This window comes from Stegodyphus dumicola, chromosome 8 (assembly GCF_044657685.1).
Source record: "Stegodyphus dumicola isolate Sdum_Otavi_A_Nest chromosome 8, ASM4465768v1".
Classification (NCBI taxonomy): Eukaryota; Metazoa; Arthropoda; class Arachnida; order Araneae; family Eresidae; genus Stegodyphus; species Stegodyphus dumicola.
The window spans coordinates 29,966,836-29,989,121 of NC_140775.1; the positions used below are offsets into that span (position 1 = coordinate 29,966,836).

The following is a 22,286-nucleotide window of genomic DNA, read 5'->3' on the forward strand; positions in this document are numbered from 1 at the left end:
CTGTGATGTCGAAATTTCTATAAAGATACCGGTTCCTATACACGAGCGAGCCCCTGTTTGTCAACGATGCCCTGGCACAAAGTTGCCAGCACCCTTATAAATCCAGATCTATCATTAATTTCAGCTTATAACTTGAAGAAATCATCTTTCTGCGAGTCAACTATTACTTGCTGCATGTCAATTATCATTTTTGAGGTGCTGCATGTAATCTTTATATAAGAGCAGCTTTATTAGAAGTCATGACCAAAGCCCTTCGTAAAGACACCAGAATGAAGTTCAGTTTATTTCTTAAAGAAAGTACCTTAAAATATAAAAGCACATTTATGATGACTTTTATCTTGGCTCTTGGCGAACAAACACCGATTATCATAAAGGTGCTTGCATCTTAAGTGACAAGGCGGGCATATAGCCACCGTCGGAAATTTCTGGGGAGTTACCAATAGACTCATCCACGCCTATTTACAGCATTCGAATGAATTTTTTTAAGATGTCATTAAGAATTCCATAGAGGAAAATTTATCATTTTTAAAAGATCATTTTTCCTTTACCCAAGATGAGATCATCAACTTTATCATTTTTCAAGAATTCCATTGAGAAAAATTACTTATTGACCACCATGAGAAAATGAAGGCATAGTCTCTTTGATATAGTTATTGGCATTCCAAATTTTAGTTACTTTTTATAAGCAAATATCAATTCAGAAGTAAATTTAAAAAGAAATATAGTCTAACATTTGTTTGAATTTTAAGCTTCTTTCAAGAGCATTTTCTCAACACTAACTGAATGTAAGAGATTTCCATATAAGCTGTAAACTTAGAATTTCATAAAAAGAGACAGTTTCGATGAAAACAAATTCTTATGAACCAATTACATTGAACTGAATACCTGATTTTGCTTATATTAATTCGTCTAGAGAGGTGGTTCTGAAAATGTTTTGTGTCATGCACCCCTTTCACCATTGCTAGATGACTATTTCGCTCTCTTTTCCCAAATTCGAAAATACATGTGTTTATTACTATTATTACACATTATTTTTAACATGTTTTTATAAATTAAGCAAAATCTGTTCAGAAAATGTTGATAAATATAAAAACTTGAATAAAAGTAGTTTTTTATATCCATAAACTAAAACTAAATACACTGCTGGCCACCGTAAATGCGACACCCTGAAGGAAGCATGCAAATAAACATGAAATTTACAACATGCATTAGCGGAGGTAAGATATGCAAATGATTAGAATTTCAGCGCAGACGCACATAACGCGCGCCTGTGGCGCCACTTCAAAGCGCTATTTACGGCTTGGAGTTTACGACGATTTCAAGTTAAGCAATTGTGTTTTTCTTGTGGTTTTTTTTTTAAAAAAAACGATCAATTATGCCTCGTAGTAAACAGCGATCATCGTTTGATCAAGTATCCGAGTTCGACAGAGGAAGGATAGTGGCCTACCGAGTGTGTGAATTATCTTTCAGGGAAATCGGTAGTCGTGTTGGACGGAACCAAACAACTGTAATGCAGATATGTGACCGTTGGGTGCAGGAGGGTACGACGGACCGATGTGTTGTGTTCGATCACATCCTCCTCAGTGCACCACTTCACGTGACGGCAGGAACATTGTGCGCATGGCAGTGACGGATCGCTCAGTCACATCACGAACCATAGCACAGGACATTCAGTCTGCAATGCATCATCTAGTGTCTGCGCGTACCACTCGACGCCGTTTACAGCAGAGTGCTCTGTCCGCAAGACGTCCATTGCTTCGTCTACTCTTGATGCAAAACCACAGACGTCTCCGCCGCCAATGGTGCGATGAAAGAAGGATGTGAACGGCAAAATGGAATGAAATTGTCTTTACTGACGAGTCACGGTTCTGTCTGCAACACCACTATGGTCGGATTCGAGTCTGGAGACACCGTGGAGAGAGGATGCTGAACAATTGCGTTATGCACCACCACACTGTTCCTGAACCGGGTATTATGGTATGGGGCGATATTAGATATCACTTCTCGTGCTCTTCTGATACGCATTGCTGGTACTTTAAACAGCCAGGGCTACATCTCCGAGTTGTTGGAGCCAGTTGTCCTTCCTTACCTTCAGGGCTTGCCCACAGCCATATTTCAACAGGATAATCCGCGACCACACTTGGCACGCATTGTCCAAAAGTTCTTCGTCAATCGCCAGATTGAATTGCTTCCCTGCTCGCTCTCCGGATCTTTCGCCGATAGAAAACATGTGATCAATAGTTGCTGAACGATTGACCCAGATTACATCGCAAGCTGCCACACCAGATCAACTTTGGTAACGTGTGGAAGCTGCTTGGTCTGCTGTACCCCAAGAACACATCCAAAGTCTCTTTGAATCAATGCCGAGGCGTGTGGCAGCGGTGATCTCCAACAATGGGGACGGCTACTCTGGCTACTGATTCTGAAAGGAACCACACTTCACAGAAGTCTATAAATTTAATCATTTGATACTTGGTCAACATGTTATCTACTAAATAAATTTTGTTGTGATATCTCTTGTCTTTCGTGGCCAGCAGTGTACTTAACACCTAGAAAGCTGACTGCATCCTCACCCCCCGCTCTTAAACTATAAAAATTCTCTCCCAAGAAGGAATCCTCTCGATTGAGAAGTCCTTATCTAGGGAAAATCAACACTAAGTTTTTGCTTTATGATGCGTTTTGGATTCAAACATCCTTTTATTCCATGTTAATCTGTTTTTTTTATTTTAAATACTAAACTAATTTTCACTGTTAATTTTCGACAAAATTAACAGTGAAATTATGTTTCAGAAGGAAATCTTCACTTCTTTGGTCATATATAGCTGATTTTTCCTCATGAAAGTCGTTACATGTTTTCATGTAGACATATTCAAGGACCCTAAATAACAAATATATTTATAAACAATAATAAAACTGTGCATTACTGCCAAGCTTCAATTATAAGCCGTTGGCTACAACCAAACAAGACTGGCAATATTTTGGCGTATCAGCTATACATTGGCCTGATACCTGTCATAAAAAAGATTCATGTTTTCTCTAGTGGCCGAGTGGTTAAGACCGCTGGGTACCGATAGTTCGACCCGGGTTCAAACCCAAGTAAATGGCTGGCTGCATGGGTTGTGTTCATGACTCATGTGTAACGTAAATACGAGTCATTTTGCCTTAGTAAGTCACATGTGTGATATCTGCCTAAGGCATCACTAGCTTTAGGCAGATATCACACAGGTGCTATCTACCTAACAGCCAGAGAGCATTCGTGTGCAATCTGTCTAATTCAAATAACCTGACCTAACCAAATAACATTTAGCTTTTAGGTATCTTAATAGTTTTATAATCTATAAATTTTCTAAACAGTGATTCGCTTCGACTTCCTGGAAACCTTCACCATAGCAAATTTATAAGAGACAAACTGTCCGCAAGCGTCTCATTACTCTCCTGTCTAACAAACGTTTTCAGTGCCAGCGCCTTAATCATAAAGATAGAATTTATCTACTTCTGTTATGTAGCAGCTGTTGTAGCAGATAGTTTACAAGCAATCTTGTTTACTAAAAACTCAGAACTACAGAAATAACATTAAGTGGTATTGTTATGTTAAATTATTTACCAAGGAACATAATATTTATTAGAACTGAAAAGTTACATTAAAGATGCCATATGTTTGATAATAATTCAACAATTTCCAATGTCACACAGCCTTTTTATTCTTTTTCATCCCTCTCACACTGTGACGAATTTTAGCTAAGGATTTTGTGAGGTATTTTATGTTAATTAACCCAATATTGCGATTTAAACCTTTACTATAACTTTCTCTTTCTGGGGTTCTTCCCCGAACGTAAAATAGTTGTTTCAGTATAAGTTTAGAATTTTGAGTGTCTGAGTATTAGAGCTTTTGGCAGACTCGCCTGCAGCTTACGTCCCATCTCCAGCTCTGCCTAAAGATCTCCTGCTGCCTGAAGGTTATTCTGAGACTATTCCGGCCTTAGCCATTTTTCTAGCCGAAGTTAGAACTGCCATTAATATATTTGAATCAGAGTAAGTAGACGATTTCGTGTAGTCACCGAATACGTTATTTGAAACCGAATTTTAGATTATGTTACCCACAAGCCGCAAAGTTTTGTTTGAACGCACATGTGGTATTTTCTATGAAATGTAAAGTATTAATAAAATGCATATTTTAATCTTCTCAGAGCTCTAACATCTTACTTCAGACTGGAGCGATAACTCGCTTGCTAGGGTTTGAAGGACATTGATTTAAACTTCTACAGAATTTGAACGCTGCAGCTTTATGAATAGAAAACAGATTTGCGTTGAATTCGCAATACAATATCAAACATAATTTCAGTTAAAAACACAATAAATTTGCCGAACACAGATACATATGAAACAATTAAATTATTTTTTATTTACGTAGACCATAAAACTAACCTTGTTTATGATTTTAATGTATTAAAATTAAACAAAAACGTTATTTTTTATTCAAAGAAAATAAAATAAGTAATTTATTTTTATTAAAATTAAATTAAATTGCAGCATTACATTTTTACTGACGCAGAATAATAAAATTCTAATTGCAATGCATTTTATTATTTTTTTCCCAAAGTATTTAAAAGCATGTAAATATTCGAGAAATTAATTTTAGTTAGAAAGATGAGCACCGTATGAGCGGAATTCCCATTTCTGTTCCATATGTTCGGATACTTGAATTTGTCTAGTATTCGAAGATAGCAACACGAGCTACACCAAACTAGTCATAAAAATAAACCAAATATATATAAATAATTCACACTTGGAGAGAACTTGCGAAATTATAAGGAAGATATAGTATTTAAATAACACTTTATGTTTATTTCAGGGTTTGAGTCATTAGTTTGGAAACATATACTATATGTCATATAAGTTTCAATCTTTTAGAATCCTTAAAAAATATTGAGGGGTTTCGTGAACGATGCTAGATGTTTTCAACGAAGTACTTCGATTCGGTAACTATGTAAACAATTTCGTAACTAATGTAATTTTCTAAGTTTTTGCTGAAGTACAGCTGGAATGAAATATCAATATTTATATCAGGGTGAAACATTACTTAATTATGAATTTTCACCTGCGATTGGAAATTTTAGACTTTTAATTTTCTTTCAGAAACTACTTTCTGATTTTGAGTGCAGATGGCTTAAAAATAAACAAATAAAAGGCCGCAAAAGTAGATAGTTATAAATATATTCAGGTCGTAACTTTTTGGTCTAAAATTAAATCTTGCATCTTTCGTTGAATACAATCCTTAAAGAACCTGCATAGAACAAAATGTTGAGGATTTTATTTAGCCTAAAATGACTTTCATTTTCATCATTTTGTTACATCACATTAGTTTTAAGTTAGTTTTCTCGGAGCTGAGATTTAACGATTTATTCTCATCTTTTTAATTCTTCCATTCTCATTCCCGTACAATTCATATCGTAACAGGAGTTCGTTATTCGATTCTTTAAGCCAATTAGGGTTTTACATATATACTTGATATAAAAGTAAGAAGCTTGATTCACGATTCAAGCCCATTACAGTGATTTAAAATCAGGTCTACTTTCTCCAATGATTTTGCATCATCTCCGAGAGTACAGTACCACTGTACAAAATATTTCATAGCATAATTTGGGGAATTAAAGAGGTAAATGCTAAATGAATATTTTAGGTCTTTTTTTAGCTTAACACGTTCATATTAATTTTCAAGAATTTTCATATTTTCTTGACACTCTAATTAAAATAGAAGCTTAATTGTCCATTTATTGACAACTTTATTAGTTTTTCGATTTGCCACACAAATATAATGCATACAACAAAGCACATATTTCTCATCAACTAATCAGGTTATTGCCTCAGATTATACACTATCTTGACAGGGCAGATCACAGGACAATAGTTATATTAATTTACATATATATATTTATATAATTATATACATCTATATTTCATATACTGTACATATACACTGAAAAACGTGCGCATGCGCCGATACCTGTTGACAGAAATTGGACATCATTTTCTTAAATATTTCAATTTTTTAATTTAAAAATTTAATACATTTTCCTTCCTGAATTTTTATGGCTGTCCCAAAATGTTAAAAACCTTCGTAATTTGAAACAACATTTATTTCAAAAATTAAAGCAATCTATTAAAAATGAGCATCATTTAAAAATATTTATACAAAATATTAATCAAAGTATACTTAAATAAAAAAAACTAATTCAACAAAATCCTGTCTAATTAAACTGAAAAATATTCTGTAACACAAATGTCCTAAAATGCTTAAAAGAAATTTATAAAATACGTTTTTAAAAGTATTATCAAGTCTGATGGCATTTGTTTTTTAATACTATTGATTTATAAGTTCGCTCTTGAAGACGTTAACAATGTTTAGGTATTATCAATTTAAGAATAATATTTAATTTGAGAACACATTTTATATAATTGGAAACAAATACTCATTGCAACTGTAGATGAATCTATTAAAAAATTGAATTTATCGAATTTTAAGTTAATTACATTTCTAAATTCTCCAGTTTAAATGTGACAGGTTTCCCGTACATGTAAGAGGAAAAGAAATAACTAAAATATAAAATAAAAATAACCAAAATATAAAATAGTTAAAAAAAGAATTATAAATTTTCATCAATAATTTTCTATTGGTTTAATTTAAATTTTAGTAGAGCAGATGAAATTTTTGAATAATGCTTAAATCGTATGTTTCATTACTCTGAAGCATTTAACATGATATAAATTAATGATTAATCTTTCTTCAAAGTTTATTTTTACGTAGTGTATTTAATTAAAAATATGCTTTCCAAATAGCTATGATACTAGAGTTTACATTTATTATGAAGTGACTAGAATATAAAATTTTAAAATTCGAATAAAAATTGAAAGATATCATTTTAATGCTCTTATGTAAATAACTTCTAAACACAAATAAAATTATGTATTCAGTATTCTAGGAAAGATTGCATTCAGAGAATGAAAGCTTAATTGATATAACATGAAAAGAAGTAAAAAGTATATTAAATTAATTTTAGCACAATATAACTTTTTCTTTCAAAGAAAAATTCAGTAGTTAACATATCAAACACGATTTAAATTATCAAACAGAATTATGTAGTATTAAAATAGCTATGCTTGTGTGATTTATCCAATTTCAATCACCAGGTTATGAGTTCAGCGTTTTTATCTACCATACAAAAATAATAACAGCAATACAAATCTTTTTTTCTAAGCGGATAGAAATACTTTATGTGTACAAACATTGATGTGATTCCAATAATCTATCTAAGTCTATATTATGCATCAACTTAGCTAGTAATACTTCACATCTGTCGCATGAAATCAACAAAATCATCAACAATGAAATCTAATCAAATAAGAAAATTACTATTCCCATGACAATAACATGAACCTGACATTCGAATTCGGAAAAATTCCGAATAGTCAGGATGTATTACTCCAGATACTTTATTTTGAAATTATTACTCCAGACACTTTATTTATAATTATTATTATTCAGATACGCTATTATTATTATTATTACCTCAGATACATTACTTTGAAATTATTACTTTAGACATTTTATTCATAAGTATTATTACACCAAATACTAAATATTATTACTCCAGATACTTTATTCTAAAATTCTAGATACGTTATTATTATTACTCCAGATAAGTTATTTTGAAATTAATACTCCAGGCACTTTATTTGTAACTATTCTTACTCATATATTATTATTATTATTATTATTCCAGATATGTTATTATTATTATTACTATAGATATGTTATTATTAATATTACTCCAGATATGTTATTTACTCCAAATATGTTATTATTATTATTAAAACACGTTCTTTATTTGAAAATTATTATTTCAGATACGTTATTATTATTATTACTTTATGCATTATTTTGAAATTATTACTCCAGATACTTTATTTATGAATATTATCAATCGAAATATGTTATTATTATTATTATTATTACTCCAGATACTTTACTTTGAAATTAATATTCCAGACACTTTATTTATAACTATTATTACTCCTGATACATTATTATCATTACTAGAGATATGTTATTATTATTACCTCAGACACATTATTTCGAAATTATTACTAAAATTATTATATTTTCACTATTTCGAATTTCGAAATTATTACTAAAATTATTATTATTTCATTTCAGTGAAATTATTATATTTTCACGTAAACCTTATTCTTTTGAAAATGCTACTCGAATATAGTGGGAAAATGCTTATTTGTAAAAACATCAGACAAAATAAAGAATCCGTGAGTAATACAAAAAAAGTTTCGCTAGTCGTTTTTACAATCTAAGTTTTGACACAAGACTACTAATTCATGGTTTTTTACAATACATTGATTGGCAAACATCAGAATACGTTCTATAATAATTACAAAGGTAATATAAGCATTGTTAGTTAAATTAGTCGGAAGGTTTAGTAGTTTAACCAAATTTCCATATGTATTAATTACGTTTGAGTTTTTTAAGTTTTCTAATTTTTTTTAGTTCACAGGTGTCATTATTAACGCAGAAAATAACATTCTTTATTTATTTCGTTTTTATTATATGTTACATAGTAAATAATAGAGAAGATGTATAACCACTTAGGAACAACATACAGTAGTATGAATCTGAAATTAACCTTTATTATATAACTAGAAGAAAAAGACTATAACAAGCGGATTAGTGTTTCGAAAATGTTCGTGAATAGGTTTATGTATTGAATCATATTATAGATAGTTAGTCTAGAGAATACGATTTTACTCATATAAGTATGTAAGTACCTAGAATATGTTGGAATACCTTTGGATCTCACAAAGTATTGGCTAAAACAGCTTTATTTGTTTCTAAAATTTTGCTAAATTCTAGCGTTGCATTTTGTGTACCAAGCTAAGTTTGCATTTTAGTTCTAAATAACAACAGTTCGACAACTTAATGATTTATTTAGAAAACCTAATTTTGTGGGATCACGTTATATAGTTATTATTCTTAATTTTTAAGCATTCTTAAGTACAAATTGCAAGTAATTCTTTTGTAATAATTTTATTAATAATAATTAATTTAAAAACAATAATAAAATATAATATTAAAAATAAATTTTATTGCCATTTTTAATTAATTTAAAACAATCAGATAATCGTTTTTACGAAAAGCCATGCTCTATCAGTTGAACACTTAAGGGCAATAAGTAGCTTGAAAGCTGTTGCTTAATTTAAATTACTAAAAAATTATGAACATTTTTAATGTGAATTGAAAGTGTGTACATCTATTCTTTTATACATCGAAAATAACCGACAAGCAGTAAGAAAATAACTGACCTTTTTCTTAATATGTGATACATGAACATAAAAATATTTTTTCCAGTATTTATGGAATGTGTTTTTGATAATTCGTTTTTCACTTAAGTACCATATTCTATGTGATTCTGAGTTGTAAATTTTGAAGTAATGAAATTTATACCTATGCGACACTCGTCCATTATTTGCATTAAATGGAAGTGATGGAAATACATACAGCTACTTAAAGGAACATGACAACGCATCGTCATATCTGTTAAAGGCTAAATGCTTACAAGTTTAGTATTTTTCAGTAAACTTTTGTGTAGAACTTTTCACGGCATATTTATGAAATAATATTTTAGAATAATTAATACTTCCTTAAGCTATTAATAGCACCCAAAATAGTAAAATGATTTAATATTTTTATAATTACTTTTTATAACTACTTAGAGATTGTAAATTAGAGAAACAATGTCATTTTTAGGTTTATTTAAATTATTTGCTTTATTTTTTTATAATTATTAAATTGTGATAAATACTAGTGGCTCTAGCTATATATCATAATGAATTAGAAACTTCGAGGTATACTAAAATAAAGTATCTCTTTATAGATGCCTAAGAGAAAATTTAAACACAAATATATGAACAATTTATTTTTAATCCTTTTCAAAATCACAAGTACTTCATGCTAATTTATTTTAACAAAGATAAACTACTAAACCTTCCTAATAATACATATCCTAGAATACTAGAAGGCAATAAAAGCACCGACTATACTTTGTCATTGGAGTTGCACATTAATAAACATTGAAATAACACATTAATTACACTCTACAGCTTTGATTGGATATAAAATATATTTTCGTTTTTAAAAATTAACAATTTACTTTTTTTATTTCCTCTTGATATGTTTATCCATTGAAGTCTTTGATATGTATATTTGAAATGTTCATGATATGTATAGATAACACTCACAAGGGAGTGGCAGGATGACTTCAATGTCATTGATATGTTAATACATAAGGCTGAAACAGGCAGGACACACACAAAATGCTAACCTTCACAAAAGCTCATAAATATTAAATGAAATCTTAAAGTTGAAAGTCTTACATTTTTGCCAAGTAAATTAAGCAGAATCTTACATGAATAAATGATTACATAACTAAGAAGAATTTCCTTTATTAAGTTAAAAATTAATATCACGAAAAAAATATTTGTTTCATGAATAATAAGTGTTTATGACAAAACAAATTTTAAATTCTATCAAATGGGATGATATTAATATATGTAATCATTATAATGCAGCATTTCCCAAACTTTTCCAAGTGGAGAGCACCTTTGTAAATTAGAAAGTTCTAGGGACCACCTTATTTTTGTCACTTTCGGAAGGAATTTTTTAAGCATATATCAGCACCAGTATACTTATATTTTTAAAGTGCAATTTAAACTCATTTAACATTATATTGATGTTAGTAATTTCGTGGTAACTGGACACACACTTTATTACGCCTTTAATCCTATCCAATAACGGGGCTTACAGGCGCAGATTCATTTATTGTTATGCACCCATTAAGGCAAGTACAGCGCCCATCTTCCAAATTGCGGCATATAGTGACCGTTGGAGTTTAGTTACACTGATATTAAACAATTAAGTTAATAGAAGAAAAGTTATATTTGTTTTTAATAATTCAAGGTTGCTAGAGTTTGGATTATCTTTATCTCATTAACTAAAATTAAATAAATGTTGGTACTCACATTAATGAGATAGAGAAGACACCGAGTTTTGCACAGTTGCTTTACGTTCGGTGTATTCTGATATGCTCGAGGTCTGAAATACGCACATACGTAAAATCAATTTCTGTCCTTTGTTTTTATCTGAATTAGGGATAAAAACCCTTTATTACCACATACGCAGAAGCAAATTGAATTATAATTTTTGAAACCTTATTATACAGTTTACTATATGCCGTTTTAACTGGTAAATAAAGTCCAAAAATTAACCATATCTTCTGATTGGAATCTTATTTTAAATCCAGTTTGATGACAGAGTTAAATAAACTTTCGGTTATTCAACGATAATTTGTTATTTTTAAAAATTGCAGTGGAAAGTATCAAGAACCTGTGGAAATTCGTTATATTTACTACTTGGAAAATAAGTTTTAAATTGTGACCTCATTGTTTTCAGATGCTAACTATGCCATTATAGAATTCACGATATAATATTTACTAAAATGTTTTTAAAACTGGAAATTGAAGCCTTATTATACAGTTTACTATATGCCGTTTTCACTGGTAAATGAAGTCCAAAAATTAACCATACCTTCTGCTTGGAATCTTATTTTAAGTCCAGTTTGATGACAGAGTTAAATTAACTTTCTGTTATTCAACGATAATTTGTTATTTTTAAAAACTGCAGTGGAAAGTATCAAGAACCTGTGGAAATTCGTTATATTTACTACTTGGAAAATAAGTTTTAAATTGTGAACTCATTGTTTTCAGATGCTAACTATGCCATTATAGAATTTACGATATAATTTGTACTAAAAAGATTTTAAAACTGGAAATGATTTAAAAGTCTATGTTTTACACAACTAACATAGAAACAATGTTTCTTTTCAAACCCCTCTAATTTGTCATAGACACTGAGGAAATCAAAGAATTACCTCGTAGACAGAGATTTATTTCATTTAATTTTGATGTGTCAATGTACTTAGCGATGTGTCGCCACCAAGGAATGGAGTAAAATCTTGTTAATTTTGTTTACAAATAACAGGACATTATTGAAAATGTAGGAGGACCACAAGGGAAGGCTTCGAGGATCATTTGTGATCCACCGACTGCAGTCTGAGAAACGCTGTTATAAAGTATTTAAATTTATGTAAATAAATTCTTACAATAAAATGTTAACATAGCATTCACATTAAAGGCATAAAATATTACAATAATACTTTTGATAAAATGTGTTAAGTTCCAGTGATGCCAAATTAGATATTTTCCACTCAAGCAACAAAAAATAACTAAGAATGTCATGGAAGTTTCCAGAGGATATTTCATAAAATATATATCATAAGCACCCTAAAATCGCTTATTAATCAATAATATATTCCTTATTTAATAAATAATGTCAACTAATTAATAACAAGCTTATTTCAATCAACAATGCAGAACTTTCTAAGCGGAGACAACTTTGAAACACTTAGAAATAAAAAATATTTAAACTGAGGTACATTAATAATAGTTTCAGAAAGTAATTAAAGCTACAAAAGTTGACATCGCTCATCGTTAAGAGTATTTTTAAATCGCAAGCGAACCATTGATTTGTCACCACTGGTTTACATGTAATTTCTATCGCAAACACTTCTTGAATATATCTGTTTGAGCCCAGAAATCAGAATAGCATACCAAAATATTTTCTCACTTTAATTATTTAATTTACAATGATTTACAATTTAAATTTACATTACAAACTCTAAGGGAAAAAATGGACATTAAAAACGTCAAAAAATCGGATAAAAATCTACCTCCTCTCTGTGCCATTTATCTTCAGTATTATATAATACATCCAACAATGAATTGATACCTGCTAATATTATATTTCAAATTCACTCTCAATAGTAAACATTATTTTTCATTTTACAAAAAAGCACCTACATCTAGAGGACGCTGTACAGTTCTAAACTATATATCTAAAACAAGAAATGTTTAGATATCTTTTTTAATTTCCAACAAGAAGAAATAGAGAAGCTTTAAATTTAAATTACACAATTTAGTAACCAACGTCCACTGAATTCTCTTTATCAATTAATTTTTAATTTTAAATATAATTACTTTAAACAAAATAAAAATTTTTCTTTTCCTTTTAACGAATGTTTGAATGTTTAATGAGCGCGTGTAAATATACCTTTCAAATTTTCACATTTTACATAGATAATCCTACAGATATCTGGGAACACAGCATATTTTTAAGTTCACAAATATACGAAGCAAGGAAAAAATGAGGTCATGTCTAAGTATATTTTTATCCTTAATGGCACCACATCATTTATTTCATCATAGCAGAACAAAATACTACAAAACACTGAATAGCTCAAACAGCTGCCTAAGATAAATTAAAATTAGTAAAGCTTCTTTAAATATATACAGAAAATTTACAGCTCACAGTAAAACACAATTTTTTAAAATTTTAAAAACCGTAACATGATGGGAACATATACGAAACATACAATATTTAGGCACAAATTTACATATTATTGATAAGATATATATACATAATAATTAAATATTTAAACTACACACATTTCATCAGTAGTTTTCAGATAGCAAAATTATATTTTAACACTTGACTTAAACTATACATTCCAATCGAAGTAAGAACTGGAAAATATTTTAGCATGACAAATACAGATATAGTTCTGTAAACAATAAATATATTACAGATCCCATACTCCTCATCTCAGAGTACGTTAATTATTTTGTAATAAATACTTCGAATAAATATAATTTTGTCATAAATACACCGTGTTTTATCTATCGGAGCAGTTTCGCAACTTTCAGTCGAATGAAGGAAAAGTTTCTCTTCCTCCTCATAGATGGCGCACAATTCCCTCTATTTAGCTACCGTCCAAAAAAGGAAATTATACGCACTCGGAAACATTATTAAAGTGCCTACAAAGGGGTAGTGTCAAAATATATTAAGTTGACAGCCGATTTAATGTAAAACTCGGATATTTAAAGAAGATTGTCATTGGAAACACCAGGTTGATATAAAAGGCAAATGGTAAGGGGAAAAAGTATTTAAAAACTTAGCAAATATCGCTTCACATCTATCGCATTTATAATAAACCTCGGTCTTCTGCCGAACTCGCAGAGTAAAAACCATGCTATAATGGATTTTATGTAGCGATAGAATTTCATTAAGTGATAAAAATTTCTGTGGCTAAAACTAATGCTATACAAACCATGGAAAAACACAGTTAATAAATGGTTATAATGCAATACTTAATTAAATTCTGAAAACATCATTATATCAAGAGGAACCATTTCATCTGCCATTGATATGTGTTTTTCTTTAGAAGATCCCGACATGCATATAGCATATCGAAGTTTTGCATCTATCTGATATGCATTATGGCATTTGTAAATCATTCTAGAAAATACTAAATTTTTGTATGTATAAATCTTAAGTTCATGTGCCTAAAAGTTACCAAAAAATATTTAATATTACTATTTTTTACTTTATCTTTAAAAATTCTACGCGTAATTTATACTGATAAAAATTATTTTATATATTTAATTAATTAATATAGTATTAATAATTTAATTAATTAATATATAATGAATTATTCATAATTAATTAATTAATTTTTTTCCTTCAAAAAACGCTACGTCGAAAATAACATTTATATGATTGGATAGTACGACTTTTATCAAAAATAATTCCAAGGGTATTAGAATTTACCGTATTGAGTTGTAAATTTAACTCTTTAAAGACAGCTATGGCACAAAACAAAACAAAGATAAATAACTATTTCAACAAAATTAATTGAAATTAAAATTAAAATTTATTATGAAAAATTAAAAATCTTACATTGAAAATTTAAATTTAAATTAAAGTATTAAATTAAAGAAATTTAGATTTAATTAGTAAATTAGTAAATTATAAAAATAATTTAATAAATGCATTAATTATTAATTAATTGAATTCATTATGTAATGAATTTAATTAATTAAAATAAATTAATAAATTTTAATTAATAAATAATTTTAACTAATTTTAGTTAATAAATCTAAATTAAGAAATTTAGATAGTGGAAAGAATTAATTACTAACAGGCTTTCCGCATGGTAGCTGATATGTGTAGTTTTTGTTAAAAGCCTACGATATTCTAAGTTCATTGCACAAAAAGGGCTGAGCTTTGCTTTAAAAGGAAAAATGTTTCATTAAATATTATTTGTAGGTATACAAATTTAAAAAGGTCAAAATAGAAAAATCTTCACCAGTATATGCAATAGAAATTTCCCGTTAATACTTAATAATTCAGTCCAATGTTAAATACATGCACTGAACGTCAGTTTAAAATTACTCTCCATCAAGTAACGGATTTTTCCACAATAACTTATCATACTACAAATTTCAGTGCTTCTCTTTATATAAGATTGGTTTATAATATTACGATTAAAAACTATATTAAAAACATATAAACTAATAAAAAGTAATTTTAGTGTCAAATACACATGTTTAAACGTAAATAAACTTTCTTATGAGTTATACTCATTCTTAACTTTTATTTCTGTATATTTTCACAGTTTTAGAAAACTTAAATGTAAATATAAATAAACTACACCCATTTCAAAATCCACATTGCTTCTTTGAATAATTCCAGCTTCTTACTTTATAAGCACTTATTTAGATGCTATCATTAATTTATCAATTTACTTAATTTCTGTTGCATATATGTAGGTATGAACAAAGAGATATCATAAAAGATAGAAAACATACAATGAAGAAGGAGGTTTTGCTAACAACCATATTTGCTAACAGAGCTAGCAAATATAGTTGCAGGTGATACATTTGCATTATATAAGGAAAATATATTTAAAAAAGGTTATTTTTCTTTTGTATATGTAATTTCAAAACCTATTTTTTTTTCTCCTCATGTTTTTAATTCTATTTTAAAGTTCAAAATAATGTAATGCACACAAAAGTTTTATTTATCAAATCAAAATACGAGGTATACATTCATACAATGCATATCTCACATTTTATTTATATTTTATTAGCTTATTAATTATTAACATATTTGAATTTTAAACTATATTTTGTATGACAGTTAGGAATCGTCTTTTTACGCTTAATATTAATCTATGAATTTCGCTAATTAATCTATGAATCTATATCGATTTTATCTTTTAAAGAAGTATTTTTTCTATAATGTTTTTCAGTTACGTTTCACATCTGCATATTTCAATGTTTTTGTTTACATTGAATGATATGCTGCCGTTTAAGATATTCAACAAAAATTATTTCTCTATTCTTTGCTTAACTTAATTCATTTCTTAATCATAAAACTTAATTATGAAATATTTTATGCAAATACTGTATTTTAGTACATACCTCCTCGCACTCGTAAATGCTTATAAATCTGAAGTTACAATATTACATATTTGATGCATTTCTTATAAATTATAAATCTGAATATATATATAAATATTTGAAATATGTATATGTTTGAACTAAGTTATTCAAATTCTAAATCCTAAAATTTTGTTCGAAAGCCAGCAGGGAAGAAATTTTGGAGCTTTGTGGAATTTTGGACCAAAACCAAGACTTTTGCGTGCCAGTACAGAAATTAGAAACGTTATAAAAATAAGTATAAATTTTACTCCATTAATTTAGGATTTTATAGTGTAAAACCCACGCATAAGATGAATCAAAGTGTTTCAGAAAAACTGATCATGGCTTTATCTTTTGAACTGCTGGTGCTATGTGACGAGAAATGGAGTATAAGAAAATAAGTAAAAATAAATTGTAAAGAATCAGACTATTATGAAAAAACTCAACTGATTTGATAAATATGTATAGAGTGTATCGAATAAAAATTAAAGCTTCAAAACTGATATACATTTTCTGAAAAACTGGGAGACGATTAAAAAACTCACAGACATACAGCAATTTTCAAATTTCATTAGACTATTTATTTTATATACATTTTAAAAATGCTATTCAAATTTTCTGTAACGGTACTGCACTTTTTAAACCAAAATTTTACATTCCGTTAGGAGTGAATTCAATAAATGCTTTTGCTTTCATACCGTTCACAATCCCATCCAAATTTCTTTTGCAAAGAACTGAGAAAGGTTATAGAATCATACTATTTTTTTTCTTTGTTTAAACAGATATTAATATTTAACTAATTATATATTACTATCGAACTTATATTTGTACTTAAGATATCAAACAATTTTTTAAGTAAATATTTTATTCGAAAGTTGTCACATAAAATTTAAATTTCCTGGTATTAAGAAAATAACTACAAGCATAAGTCTGTTATCTTCAAATTTTTTACGCTGTTTGGAAAAAAATTGCAAAAAAAAATTATGAATTTAGCACCACGAAATAAAAAGAAGCCATGATAAATGTTTGTGAAACACATTCTATATTAAGTAATTGTATAATATAGTTTATTGAAGTTTCAACTGCAAATTACGTGAAAATCAGTTTGAAATGAACAATTACGTGATAAACAGCGTTGAAAGTATTAAAGAATTTTACGTCTTTATTGTTAATTCATAATATGATTGATTAGGAACCAAACTCACCCAAACCTATTATTTTCAATTAAAGATTCCTTGCAACTCATATAAAAATTCACGCAACAGTATTGCACATTTTGTAAAATTCATAAAAATTAATTCTTTTCCTATTCATACTATTTTTTAAATTCTATGTAACAGCCTAGCTATTGTTAGTGTTTATTAAATTCCGTGCTATGAGAATATAGCTTGAAAATTTCTGCTTACAAAAATATATGAATAGGTTCAAAATAAAATCATGTCATTAGATTTACATACGTAATCATTAGCTTTAAATAATGTTATTTGCTTACAGCTTATATTAAAACTGCAATTTCATAATTTAGTACTTTAATCAAAAATCTGATATTTTAAGGTCAGAGCACAGACCGAATATTTTAAAAATAAGTTAAAATTCTGTCCTAAATGTCTTTCAATTATTCACCTTTACAAGAATATACAAACATATTAGTAAAATGTACAAATTTAAGACATTTGAATTTCTCTTCACTATGGACTAGCGGCATTTATTCCACCATGATATGTTTGTAAATTGTATAACACCTGTGAGGCAATAAAAAGGTTACATAATAGAAATTGCAATAAATATTATCAGCATACTCTACGTAAAATGAAATGTAAACAATTGCGACAATGGAGATATTACACGAGGGCTAATTTTACCACATTTCATAACAAATAATGGTATCCTTCAACATCAACATGCTTATGTTAGATCGTAACAAATAATTTCTCTAATTAACAAACAGTATACTAAGGTGATATGTATATTCATACTTTCCAACTGCTTCAACTGCCATTAAAGCTCTAGTATCAAGGGTAAATGACACTAAAAACATAAAAGCCAATCTCAAAGTACAATTTGCAGTGCTCTTGGCAGAACGTATTAGAATAATCTAAGACTCTCGACATAAAAATGCTGCATGTATAAAAGAATAAAATATTTTCTTACCACAATATGTTTTATTCTGATTGATACATGAGAGTTGTATCTGTTAATAATATTGGCACTGATGTCCGGTCAAATGACCTTGAGAAAATAAATGTTTTACTTTGGCTTCATAAATAACGAAACATTTGTTCCTAAAATTAAGCTGCGAAAAGTGTCTGTATTCATTAAATTAGTGTTAAATAACTGTAATTGCACCATAGCATATAATAAGCTATATAAGAACGTCCATAACATATGACTACTAGACTAGAAAGACTAGAAATTCTACAATCATTAGCAAACAATATAAGGTAACCGGTATATAAGTAAGAGTTAACGCAATAGATTTTTGAATAAAATGCGAGAGACCTGAAATACGTTTTTATGAATTAAAATAATTAATCTCATATGCAACCTTCTGAAAAAATTTCCAAAACACCTCTCAGTTGATGATTTATCGTGCAGCTTTACATAATGTATTACTTTCTGAAAAGAATATAGTTCTTGAAATGTATTTTAGAAATGTTTTGTATACTTTTATCAGTCATGTCTTTTGGAAATATATATCATTTCGTTCTATAGCCAATTCGTATGATAATCGTTAATAATTTCAGAATTAATTGCTGCTGATAAATAATACGTGTAATTATAATGTTCTTTGAACATTAAATTTCGAATAGTTTTATTTTTCGAATAATAATAAACCTTCCTTGAAATGCGTTGCAAATATGCTTTTACAATGTTATTAATTTAGAAAGGAAAAGTAATAAGTTACTCAAATTTTATCCCCTTTTTAGATATGAAACATAAGGACATGTATAAGGTTCACTAAACAAATTTTTTCATATCAGATATAGACATTCAATTAGCAAATCGGATTCAGAGAAACCTAAACTTATCCTTGAAGTATAACTAAGCATTATACTACTATAAAAACATTTGTTACATTTTCTGGATTAACTGTGTGGGCTTTTATATAGAACTTTAAATCTCAAATTTGATATAAACATAAAAAAATATAAATGACGGTTTAGCATCGCTAAATGCCATTCTAAATTATTTCCTTATGCGCAGTAAACGAATCTAACATCAAAACTGTGCCTACAGCATATTTGGTGTACTACATGAATAGTACAAAAACAAGAACTATACTCAGTACTGCCAAGAACACTGAAATTGTAAGGGATTTTACTCCAACGGGGAGATATTGGACCATGGACCACGCTTTCAGAAACCCGTCGTATTTTGGATAGGGTTGGTGGCAAAGTAGGGAGGGGGTGGCTGCTTCGTCAGTGACGACAGTGGAGAATCGGATTCGGCCTCATCGCTACTGAGGGTCAGTGCCGGATTGACTCTTCCATTCATTTCTGATTGATATGTTTTTGTCAAATGGGCATTGAGAACGCTCATCTCACCTTCCTGGGGTTCTTGAACCTTGAGGATGTCTTCGGGGATATTAACGACACAGTGGAAGATGTCCAGTTGCGGTGGGATGCGTCCACTCTCGAAGAGGCGCTTGCTTATGATGGACACCAACAACAACGTCGTCAGGCTCAATAACATCGATAGGGTTCTGAAAGGAAAGAGCTGCTCGGCATTCTCTTCATTGTAGAAAGGGTACTTGATGACGGCCGGGAGACCCACAATTTCTTCGCCTCCTAAGGCTCGCAAGAGAAAGCCCACAACATAAGCAGTTACGGACCCATAAGTGTTGCAGAATTTCTTGAAGTAGACGACGCAAACTAGCTGGGGAAAGAGCATCACGTAAACCAAATCGGATGACAAATACCACAGCCCGTAAATGGATTTGACGGTCAATGCCATGGCTGTCGCTAGGATACCAACAAAGATGATGGCCGCACGCATCACCCAAATTATTTCCCTTTCCGAGGCCTATATTGGAGAAAATGAATAAGCAAATAAATATTTACTTAGGATAGCATTTCATTATAATTTGGATTTGCATACATCTATATATGCAAATGATTCTCGAGGTTTTAAAGTAAAATAATATTTTCTGGGATACAAAAGAACAACAAATACATCGATAAAAAGACCCAGCTTTAAACACGTTATGTAAGTGCTTTTACATATATTTATGCCTGGTAAATTTATGTAGTTTTCAAACGCCTCTGATCTCTCAATATATTAAGCAATTTAGGGATATAGTTCTTTTCGGTATAGAGCTCTTTAAGAATATTCAAATGCAATGGGGACTGTCAGCCAAAAAATGAGCAGATAAAATTTTGTGAGAATCAAAGCGCTCTAGCATTGCGCTAAGTATAAAAAAGAATGGATCTTAGAATGAAAAAGAATGGAGCGTCTCTTCACCCATTAAAAAAAAGGTTCTTAAACAACAGTTTGCAAATTTTACAATTGTTAAATAACTTTTTGTATTATGAAATCAAACTAATGAAGCAAGAACACTGATACGACAATGTCATATTCTTAGGTTCACTACCATAGACATAGAACCGGACTTTAAATTGTTAGTAAGCAATTTTGATGCACACATATCTTTCACATTAAATGATAAGCTAAATGATTTTTTAAAAAATAAATCGTGCATAAAAAATTACAAATAAAAGTTTGATCACTCAGTATCTGATAATCAATTGTCAACATCGGTATTTGTTTTCCGAAAAACAATTATAAAAAAATATATATCTGATATTGCTATGGTTATCATTATGATGTGATGATCTTCTATCTATTTCAATGAGCTAATTCAATGGTCTAGAAGATTGTCTAATTCCTAATATACCCTAGCCAAATTGTCTGGTTTTCGGTAATCTATATAAGTAAGCCGTAGTTCCACTAGCATGGGTTTCGAAACAGCAGTAATCCCCCTTTTGAACTCAGAGCTTACATATTAATCGATATCCAAATTCCATCATCCTTATCAGCTATTTCATGCAGCCGAGATCCTTAGCTGGATCCAATGTTGTGTGGGCCGGTACTGAAATTTCAGAGTAAAGCGTCTCAAATTGTTTAATCTAGTTTAATTTCAAAATTATTTATAAAGGATGTGTTTTGTTTTCTATCTGTGCTTCAGATGCACCATCATTGTTAGAAAGATGTAGAAAGAATGGGGCAGAATACCGGAATTTACTAACGGCCACACAGGTACAGGCCCATTGCAAAATATACAGCTTCTTCAAAATATTGATAAAGAACATCCTAAGCAATAAATACGAGGGTCTTTTACCTCTCTTCTCTCCACCACCAAACCACTAGAGTGAGCTTTTTGTTAAGCGACTCTATGTCGCACAGCCACTATACATTTACAAATATCCATACCTTCTCGGGGATTCGATTCCTGGCTCAAAGATATAGCAGCCAGCATCGATCTACCGATTAAGGAGGCATACATACAAATATCCGCTTGAACGATAAAGTTTCTGGTAATATCAAAATAAGCATCACTAATTGCACTGCGCACGTCATTTCTTGAAGTAAACCGCATGACTTTCTGAACTGACGAACTTAGATTAACGTATATATCAAACATATTTTAACCCTTAATACATGTTTTATTTTGAGAAACGGTAGAAGACAACTCTTTTTTGAACTGAAGATAATTAAAATTTGAATAACATGTTTGACAAGTTTATAAAAATGTACTACAAGTGTACATACATTTTAGTTAGCCAAATTTAAAAATCACCTAAGTTTCACTTAAGCATGAGCACTAAGGGATTAAGGAATCTTTC

At 29.6% G+C, this 22,286-nt stretch overlaps 1 protein-coding gene across 5 annotated transcripts in view; it reads right to left on the bottom strand.

Annotated features, from left to right (window-relative positions):
* The window catches only part of ChT (choline transporter), a 298,521-nt gene that overhangs the window by 159,237 nt on the left and 116,998 nt on the right, over positions 1-22,286 (bottom strand). For 2 of the 5 annotated variants that reach the window (XM_085821701.1, XM_085821699.1), the window contains exon 9: positions 19,989-20,466. The exons of 2 other annotated variants lie outside the window; for them this stretch is intronic. In XM_085821701.1, coding sequence (XP_085677827.1) covers positions 19,989-20,466 — 478 coding nt within the window. Of the gene's footprint in view, positions 1-5,763; positions 20,467-22,286 lie in introns of those variants that run through there. One more of the 5 variants, XM_085821700.1, reaches the window with a different exon arrangement.